The sequence below is a fragment of the Sinocyclocheilus rhinocerous genome, unplaced genomic scaffold, assembly GCF_001515625.1.
Source record: "Sinocyclocheilus rhinocerous isolate Xijiao unplaced genomic scaffold, SAMN03320098_v1.1 scaffold792, whole genome shotgun sequence".
In the NCBI taxonomy this organism is placed as follows: Eukaryota; Metazoa; Chordata; class Actinopteri; order Cypriniformes; family Cyprinidae; genus Sinocyclocheilus; species Sinocyclocheilus rhinocerous.
The window spans coordinates 2,832,849-2,842,943 of NW_015626872.1; the positions used below are offsets into that span (position 1 = coordinate 2,832,849).

Below are 10,095 nucleotides of genomic sequence, written 5' to 3' on the forward strand. Positions count from 1 at the left end.
TTTATGCTAAAAAAGTGCATATAGCTGCTAATTGTATTTGTTGTTTGTTGATTTTCAAATATAAAACTTATTGAAATGTTTTCAGTGTGAATCAGTTCTTTTTGAACATTTTCATCAAAATTTAACAAAACCGTGATAATATTGATAATCGTGATAACTTTGGTCACTATAATCGTGATATGAAATTTTCATACCGTTACATCCCTAGTAGCAAGTACCAAATACATGTGTTTCAAATAAGCGTTACACCATACTGCTGCTGCTGTTCTTTCAATAAGAGAATTTAAAGTGTATTCAATAAATGAAATGCCAAACGAACATACAATAATAAACCTTTGTTTTTATCAAAAGTAAATCATGACACCACATAAAATATAAAAAGGTGTAACAATTTATCCAGTTTAATAAAATAAATGAACACTAATAAAATAAAGTAACAAACTGACTCCAATATGTTTTTCCACAACATGCTAAAGTTTTCAGACTATGAGCCATTCACACTTTCCATAAAGGACTGATTATGGGAAAGGAATGGTTCTTTTGCATTGCAAACATGACACTTGACTCTGAACTGCTGCTAATCATTATTCTTTTGTCTATAATATTCTGACATTGGGGCCCGTCTCACACCTAGATTGCCTACACTTCTTCATTTCATCGTTATTGTGTTCACGGGGTACGCGCGAGCGTCGCGACACATGTATGTTTATGCCTCGGCGCTGGGGTGTCGAAATGTTCGGAAACAGTATACCGTCGCTCAGCCTTTTCGAACTTCTTTTTGCCCCCAAACGAAGAACGAAAACTAACTTCGTTTGAAATATATCGGGGCCTTAAAATAAAAATTATTTAAACCTAAATGGTAATACTTAAACAAAAACTAATAGAAATTACAAAAACACATAAAACAACTAAAAAAAGTAAAATTAAAATAAAGCTAATTCAAAATGTTAATAAAAACGTTTAGTAAATATATACTATATGGTCCTCACCTTGGTCTCTCCCTGAAGGCCCAGGCTGCGGCGGTGGGCTTTGTAGTCGAACTTGTAGTAGGTGTGCATGATTCTGCGCAGGAAGACACGACACACCTCCTCTGTGCTGCCTTTAGACTCCAGATACTGCAGCAGCCGGTCGATGATGCCACACACACGGCCCTCGTCCTTCAGGTTATCCACGTACTCTGCAGCAAGAGAGAAGCGTCACACACACACACACACACACACACACACTCACTCACTCACTCACACCTCCTCTGTGCTGCCTTTAGACTCCAGATACTGCAGCAGCCGGTCGATGATGCCACACACACGGCCCTCGTCCTTCAGGTTATCCACGTACTCTGCAGCAAGAGAGAAGCGTCACACACACACACACACACACACACTCAATCACTCACTCACAGTGACACACACACACACAAACACACACACGCAAAATTCTGGGAATTTTCAAAACTGGAAACTTTCCATGGGAATTAATGGGAATAAACTGAAAATTTGCAAAATTGCAGGAACTGGGGATTTAAATGTAGTTGAGAAAAAAATCTTGCAGCATAATCTTGGTTAAAACAACCAGATTTAATGCAATTTCAGTTTAATTTCTACCCTACACACTGCTCAGTCACATGCACACAGCTTACTGCAGGGCTATTGAGGCCACACCCCCTGCATGCACCGTGCTTTCCTACAGAACATGAACAGATCATTTCTTAAATCCTGCGCACAAAATATCAAAATGGCCATCTTGGTAAGTATTCATGTAAATTACATGAATATTACAAAAAATTGTTTAAAACTTTCTTGTGCTATGTGTAATATACTGTGCAACTAAATTAGGCTATACCATTGTAAAAACAAATACACTGACTGAACAAACATTTAGGTGAGATAATAATGAAACAGAAGTCTAAAAATCTAAGCGAGTTAGCACTATTTCATTGACAATCTATGAGGTATGTGCTAGCTAGCTCCAGCTGTGATGCTCTTTCTGCTAGCCAGTGTTCTGTTATCATACAGGAGCACAGTACTGGTCAGAAGTTAGGACACATTACTGTTTTAAATGTTTTTAAACATTGCATATCTTTTGCTCATCAAGCCTTCATTTATTTGATCAAAAATACAAAACAAAACAGTAATATTGCGCAGTATTACTGGTATTACAATTTAAAATAATGGTTTTCTGTTTTAATATACTTTAAAATATATTGTATTTCTGTGATGCGCAGCTGTATTTTCAGCATCATTACTCCAGTCTTCAGTGTCACATGATTCTTCAGAAATCTTTCTAATATGCTTATTTATTATCAATTTTGGAAACAGTTGTGCTGCTTATATAATTTTTTATTGCCTGTGATTCTTTTTTCAGGATTCTTTGATGAATAAAAAGTTAAAAAGAAAGAACAGAGTTTATTTAAAATATAAATCCTTTTTTTTAATTAAATCCCAAGAATCGATTAGTCTAGCCTGTTTTCAGTTAATGGACGGAACATTGAAAGGCACTTCCCAACCAATAGATCGCAGTAAGCATTGTGCTTTGGTACTTTTAATATGAAACAGTCTCAGATTTTAAATTCTGTCCATTGTATTGCAGTATTTAAATAATAAATGCCGTTTTGGCGCTGTTTAATGTGGAGTGACAGATCGCTGTAGCTCCTCGGTTTAACAGAAGTGAACTGATTATCTCCTCCACATTAATACCAGCTTCAGCACAAAATAAACATGACTAAACATCCGAAGGTAAGTTAAAAGAAAGAGTACAACTTTACAATCCGTATCCGGTCTCATGTAATCTCTCAATCTGTTTCAGCCGCGCAAAGACGTCAATATAACGGCTTGTAAACAATGTCACGTAACGTTACATTTACCTCAGAAAAACATATTCGGTGATTATAAACTCATTAGTCAGATAGAAAAATAAGCTGTAGAGAGGGGCGTTTTGCTAAATATATGCACCATATAACACATTCATTATAATTTTTACTGTTCTTTAATGTTTAATTTATGTTTGAATAAATCATTAAGTTTTTATGACAGCCACCATTTAAATGTTTATATTAAAAAAATAAATAAAAATGAATTGAAGTCGAAGTATTATTATGTAATTGTAACTTTAAAAACTTCATTAAGTGTAATTTTAGCAGTTGTATATTAGCCTACAAATCAGTTTTAACTTTCAATATTATAGTAATGTAGTACCAACTGACTCTCGTATATTTTACAGCTTTAGTTGAGAGATTTTTATTCTTTGAGAAAATTTGGCATGTACTGTATCTGATATATATCCAAAATAATCCATATTGAATTGAATCGAAAGCTCAAAACCCAGCCCTAATATATATATATATATTATTACCTGTGATTCTTTTTTCAGGATTCTTTGATGAATAAAGCAAAAAAAAAAAAATAAATAAATAAAAAAAAAGAACAGCATTTATTTAAAATAGAAATCCTTTTTTAACAATACACTACCATTCAAAAGTTTGGGGTCAGTATCTTAAAAAAAATAAATTAAAAAATGTATACTTTTATTCAAGAAGGATGTTAAATTCATAAAAAGTAATAGTAAAGACTTGTATTGTTAGAAAATAATTATATTTTGAATAAACATTGTTCACAAGTTTTTATTCATCATTAAATCCTGAAAAAGCATCACAGATCCCCCCCCCAAAAATCAAAAAATGTCATTTTTAAAAATGTGTATTAGTTTGCATGCATGTGAGCCTATGATCAAACAAAATGTTTATATTTATGCTTGTATATTTCCCCAAATTTCCAATTAATTCCCATAAATTCCCCAAAATTCCTGTAAATTCCCATAAATTCCTGGTAAGTTTCAAACTTGGACTATTTCCAAAATTCCCCAGACGAAGTTACCATGGAAAGTTTTCCGCCCCTTTGCAACCCTAACACACACACCCCCACACACACACACACACTCTCACGCACACACACTCTCACACACACACACACAGCGGCAGAGATCTGTCTGTACTCACCCTGAGAGTGCGGGTCTGTGTTCTGCATGACCTTAGTGAACTCCTCATCCATCCTCTCCACCAGCGTCAGGATGCAGCCGCGCACACGGAACGGCTGCAGAAGAACCGCAATCAACAACAGCCAGACTTCATGCGCAGAACGGTCTACTGTCAACAGTGCGGCGATATGATGCTTGAACCCAGCAGCTTTCATGCCAACTTGAACATGAGCGAAATCTGCTCGGGGAACTTTCTCCCTCATGCAAAACGCCCAATTAGGGCTGTATAATCAATTGAAATAAAACGGAATTCAATACAGTTCAATACGCGCTCGTGAATTGCGGTTTTGCACTTAATATCTGTGTGTTTCATTTCTCTCAGAATTGGCTCTGTGTGTGTGTGTGTTTGTGACACAAATATAGAAGCCCAATGCGTAGAAAATGTTGAATAGGTTAAAACTGAAACCAAGCCATTCACACAGAGTGCAAATTCAGCGCATTTTTTAGACGGACAAATATGACTGCTGCAGTCGCGTCTCACCATGCAAAGTTAAAACAGTTTAAACTTTTAGAAAACATGTCACGAATTTGTGGAGGTTTATTCCTTTTCACTGCGTTTCATATGTTTTTAAAGGCAATCTGTGTGATGGGCGATTCGGCTCTTTGTATTAAGCAATGCATAAATAGATGCTGTTCTGTACATAATTGTTTATGCAATTTATTAAATATTATAGGGATGTAACGGTATGAAAATTTCATATCACGATTATAGAATACATTTTTTAGCTATATCGCCCAGCCCTACTGGTAACTGGTCCGAAGCAAGCACAAACCCTGCTGACTCTCACCTGGTCAGAGATGGCCAGGTTCTCGCTGTCCTCGGCGATGTTTTCTCCGATGAAGATGTTGTTGTTGTTAAACAGGATGTCCAGCAGCTCGTCGATGCATTCCAGACACTTCTTCCACATCTCCGGCTGAAACGAGAACAACAGAGCTAAAGCATCGGGGGACTGCGACAGCAGCGGCACGTCTCGGGAGATCCTCACCTTCATGAAGGCGGCCAGGTTGGGGTTGTAGTCGTATAGGGAGGAGACGATGTTGAACTTGATCTTGACGAGGATGCCTTCGCCCAGGTTATTCTCGTTAGAGATGCCAGCCAGAGCGTGGAAGAGCTCGATCTGAGCAGCTCTGAACCACAAGCAAACAAATACATTTCTGTTGGGTTTGTGTCTGTTTACCTCAAACTAACAAGTTACTTGAAATAAAATCTTATCCGAAACAAACTACAAAGAACCTTATTTTCAGTTGCAAAGGCAGTATTTGTAATGTTCATTTTGTTGAAGTACTAAAACTGAAATAAAAATGAGTAAAAACTACAGACAAAAAAAAAAAAGAGACAAAAACACAACTAAATTATTAAAACTTTAACCATTCAAAACAATAAAAACTAAAGCAGCATATTAAAAATAATAAAATGGTTTGTATTTGCCATGTGACAATTATATACTGACTAGCCACAGCACTATTTAAAAGTTTGGGTATATATAAACATGTACATATATACATTTTTTGGAAAGAAATTCATATTTCAATTTCTTGCATTAAAAGTGACAACTAGTCATTTACAATGTTATAAAAGCCAAAAGATTTCAGTCTATTTAAAGAATCCTGAAAAAACATATTACTCTTTCCACAAAAATATGATTAAAATATGACATTCATCATTTTATTGTTTAATATTAACATGAATAAATGTTTCTCGAGCAGCAAATCAGCATATTAGAATGATTTCTGAAGATCATGTGACACTGAAGACTGGAGCAATGATGCTGAAAATACAGCTTTGATCACAGGAATAAATTACATTTTAACATATAATCACATAGAATAAATTGTAATAATATTTCACTGTTTTTACTGTATTTTGATTAAATAAATGCAGCCTTGATGAGCAGAAGAGACTCTTTCAAAAATATTTTAACAAGTCTTACTAACCCCAAACTTTTGAACGGTAGTGTATAGAAAAACAAAAAATAAATAAAATGCATAACTTGGTAAAAATGGGAGGGGGGAATCTTTGTAAATGTAAATTTAATTTTAAATGTAAAAAGATTGTATGATTTCACTGTCACAAATGCCTGAAAGGTCCACTGCAGATACCTGTCCGTTCCCTTCTTTCCTCTGGCCTGCAGGATCTCGCTGAGTTTCTTGATCACCACAGCGCTGTTGATCTCTGTGCCTTTGGCGAACATCTTGGGCTTCTCCTTCACCAGCGGCACGCCGCCCTTCACCTTCTCCCAGCCTCCCTCCTCCCCGTCTCCCTCTTCATCCGCCTCCTCCTCCAGACGCTCCTTCTTCTTGTGCTTCTTCCTCCGGTCGTCCTTCTTGCGGTCGGTTTGCTTGTCTCCGTCCTGAGCTCTGTGAGGGATTGAGAAGTCTCAGAGCCATCAAACACACATGAACTGAACAGCTTGAGGTTGAACTAGGGCTGGGCGATATGAACAAACATTCAAATCTCAGTATGTTTTGGCTGATTTGCAATATGTGGTATATATCTTGGTATTTTCTACATTTTTGTATTTGGATAAAAAAAAAAATCTGTATTTATATATAACATAAATTTCACATCCTGCCCAATGTTGTGCAACGAAATGCATATTAAAGGCTATGAGAACAAATGAAGTAAATGTAACCATGTAGGCATATGTGCAAAAAAGGGTTAAAAATTACATTCTAACATTGTAACATTGCAATCTAAAAACAAAAACAATGCTTTCAAAGCACGAGTTAAATTCACTAAACTAAAAATGAAAATAAAAAAGCAGACTAATTGAGTGAAAAGGTTATTTTGATTGCGATCACTTTATATCATACAAATAATGCACTTGTATAATTCTACATATTATAGTCCAACTACAAATATTTCAGCAAAATGTATATTTTAGGCAGAATTATTGCGCTGTCTGTTTGGCGCGCATGTGTGCAGCGATGCTCCTTCACTGAAGTCCGTGAAGTTTAGTGGAGAATCGCAAAGCAGAAGCTCGTGCACTTCTGGCAGGAAAATAGAAATATTTCCATGACTTTCTAACATTTACAGATGGAGAATATACCTGTGAAATGTAAGTTATGCATTCAGGAAGACAGCACATCTCAAACACATTAAACAGTGCGAGTAGAGTCTCTGTCAGCAGCACACGAGCCGCTTTAAACTATACAAAACTATAAACTATACTATATCTGACCAGTTTTTTTAAAGCTCTTAATATAAAGCTTGTCACATGTTTAGAACAAATTGGATTATGCACTTTCTCCGCCGCAGCTCAGTCTGTGTCCTCCGCTAGATATTTTTCAGATGTGCTCGTATCAAACTACTGTATATCTTTATAAATGGTATTGCCTAATACCGTATCGCTTCTAAAAATATATCGATATATCGTACAAACTCGATATACGGCCCAGCCCTAGGCTGAACACATACTTTTTGAGGAAGACCACAGCCAGTGATGCTGCCGCTCCTTCGTTGTCCTCGCTCTCACTGCCGCTGTCCACCGAATCAGAGCCCCAGTCCTCGCTCTCCTCATCATCCTCACTCTCCGACTCTTCATCCTGACACACAGACAAAGTGCTGCATCGTCAACACTCTTAAAAACCACCTCAAACTGTCTTGTAAGAGGTGTCTGGACCTACAGCAGCGCCCTTGAGGAACTTGCTGGCCTCTGGTGCCTTCTTCTCCTCTTCTTGAGGCTTCTTCTTCAATAAGCTCTTGGCAGTGACACCTTCATCATCATCATCATCATCATCGCTCTCTGACGACGACGCTGCACATCACACAAGCAAAGAAAAAGCAAATGAAGACTCAAGACAGCATCACAACCTTCATTAGACAGCAGCTCAGATATGAAGACTGACCACTGCCAGCGTCATCCTTCTCCTCTTCCTCAGCTGACTGCTCAGGGTTCTGCAGGAAAACACAGCAAAACCCATTAAGACAATTTAACACCCTAGCAGATGATATAAACACGTTTGTTTTTTTGCAATGACAATTTATTTATTTATTTATTTTTGCAATACAGTAACGACAATTTAAGGAAACAATTCATATAATTTTCATGAAAGTAACGACAACAAACATTTTAATCTTAATTTTATCTGGAATCTTACTGGTAAAACAGGCTTTATTCTCTTTAGGCAAAAAACAAGTTAAATATTACACAGAGAAGTTCTTTACAGATTTAGTGAGGTTTACCTAAAAACAGGCTTTTTAGAGAGTGGTAAAAATAAACAAAAAGATTATGTATGTCCACACAGAACAAACCCTTACATTCGCAAAAGTAGTAAAAGAATATTAAACACATTTAATTAAATCCTCTAGAACACATTCAACTGCAAAACAGGGAACCTGCAAGTCTAAAATACTGAATACATGTTCTATTCAATTTATGCACTGAAATTGGTTCCTAAAACATCAATATGTACAAATTGGATGACAACTGATATTGGATTTTGCTGATAATAATGTGTTGATAGAAAGACAACAAAAAAACTACACAAATCACTGCGTTAAATGAATGTTTTAAGTCTTTTCTTCTTGTGACAGAGCAGCCTAGAGAGAAGCCACAATTTACATGAACCAAAATATCAATAATATCCAGGAATAATAATAAATAAATAAATATATATAGGCCTACTCTATAAAGAAAACACTGCCATAATTAATCAACAGTAGTTTAAAAGCAATCGCAGGACATCAAAGCCTGCAAGCCCACAGAATGCACAATTTATCTTTTTATTATTAAATACTTGTTAAATAAGTTTAATAATCACAGTAGGGCGTGTCACATTTCCTGTTTTTCCGTCCACAAATTTAAAACCTTTTAAAATGCTAGATAAGACTTTTGTTTATCCATTTAAGATATTAAACCCTTTTTTATGGCCTAAGCTGAATTGAAGACTTAAGCAGCTGTGGAGACCCTGAACAATTTCATAAACATGCTCATACCTCATCTACAAAAAGCATCCGGGCTACAGCTCAGTACCTCTTTATAGCTGGTGATCTCAGTCTCAAAATCTTTGTTGTATTTGCGGATCTTCTGCCGAAGTGTGCTCAAGGCTTTGGCGTTGTTTTTGTTCATCTTCTTCTTCCCCTCCTTGTCCTCCCACAGCTGTCATGAAAGCAAAAGCTGTTTACGGCTGATGATCAAGCATTAATTAGTAACTCGGTGTCCTGCAGATCTACAGACCTGGTTGAGATAGTCCTCCAGATCAGCAAGCAGGCGGACGTAGAACTGCGGCACTCCTTCTTTGTCCACGATGGTTTTGCTCTTGAGGAAAGCTCGACACAGCTGCTCGAACTCCTCCAGACACTTGGACATGTCTCGGATCTTCATGGCATTGCGGATCGTCTTGATGATGTTGGTGAGCTCCTCAAACCTGGAACGCAGTGGACACCAGACAGACGTTTATGAAGTGTGAGCGTGTGTGTGCTCTGGAGTGTGTTCTGGAGTCGTGGCGGAGTGTGTTCTGGAGTCGTGGCGGTGTGTGTTCTGGAGTCGTGGTGGTGTGTGTTCTGGAGTCGTGGTGGAGGGTGTTCTGGAGTCGTGGTGGAGTGTGTTCTGCGCTCACCTCTTGTCTTTGGCGCTGCGCACCACTCTCTTGGTGTCCTCCTCATCATCGCTCAGCAGCAGAGCCCTGCAGAGACGACCGCAGCTCAACTCAATACAGTAACACAGAACCACCCTACACCTCACAAACTGGGTTATAATCAACTAAAACTAAACCAGAAAAAAAAAGCGTGACATTTTTTGTAGTACTAAAAATAAAAAAATTTGCTTTGTGGAACTACATGTTATTGGTAAAAATTAACGGATAATTTTGAAAAAATTAATTTTCAATAATTTATTTGATCATCAATTTTTTTTTATAACTAATTGCTGCACAAGAGATCATGAATTTTGATCTCTTGTGCAGATCATGAATTTTGTGCTGCCGTTTTACTGCCATACAAATAATTGTGATTAATTACAATTTAATTCTGTTTTGTTCAGGTCACTTACAGTGTAAGATTAATATTAATATTAATATTTATATATATATATACAGTGGTGTGAAAAAGTTTTTGCCCCCTTC

At 36.9% G+C, this 10,095-nt stretch overlaps 1 protein-coding gene across 1 annotated transcript in view; it reads right to left on the reverse strand.

Moving 5' to 3' along the window:
* Positions 1-9,719, reverse strand: part of LOC107720348 (eukaryotic translation initiation factor 3 subunit C-like) — a gene marked incomplete at its 5' end in the record, with an annotated part of 18,530 nt that extends 8,811 nt beyond the window's left edge. Inside the window, 12 exons of the mRNA XM_016528030.1 lie at positions 990-1,085; positions 1,245-1,336; positions 3,992-4,085; positions 4,818-4,943; positions 5,016-5,157; positions 6,130-6,387; positions 7,448-7,575; positions 7,657-7,787; positions 7,879-7,927; positions 9,006-9,131; positions 9,210-9,399; positions 9,592-9,719. Of these exons, the coding sequence (XP_016383516.1) occupies positions 990-1,085; positions 1,245-1,336; positions 3,992-4,085; positions 4,818-4,943; positions 5,016-5,157; positions 6,130-6,387; positions 7,448-7,575; positions 7,657-7,787; positions 7,879-7,927; positions 9,006-9,131; positions 9,210-9,399; positions 9,592-9,719 (1,560 nt within the window). The remainder of the gene's footprint in view (positions 1-989; positions 1,086-1,244; positions 1,337-3,991; positions 4,086-4,817; positions 4,944-5,015; positions 5,158-6,129; positions 6,388-7,447; positions 7,576-7,656; positions 7,788-7,878; positions 7,928-9,005; positions 9,132-9,209; positions 9,400-9,591) is intronic.
* Between the last annotated feature and the right edge of the window lie 376 nt (positions 9,720-10,095).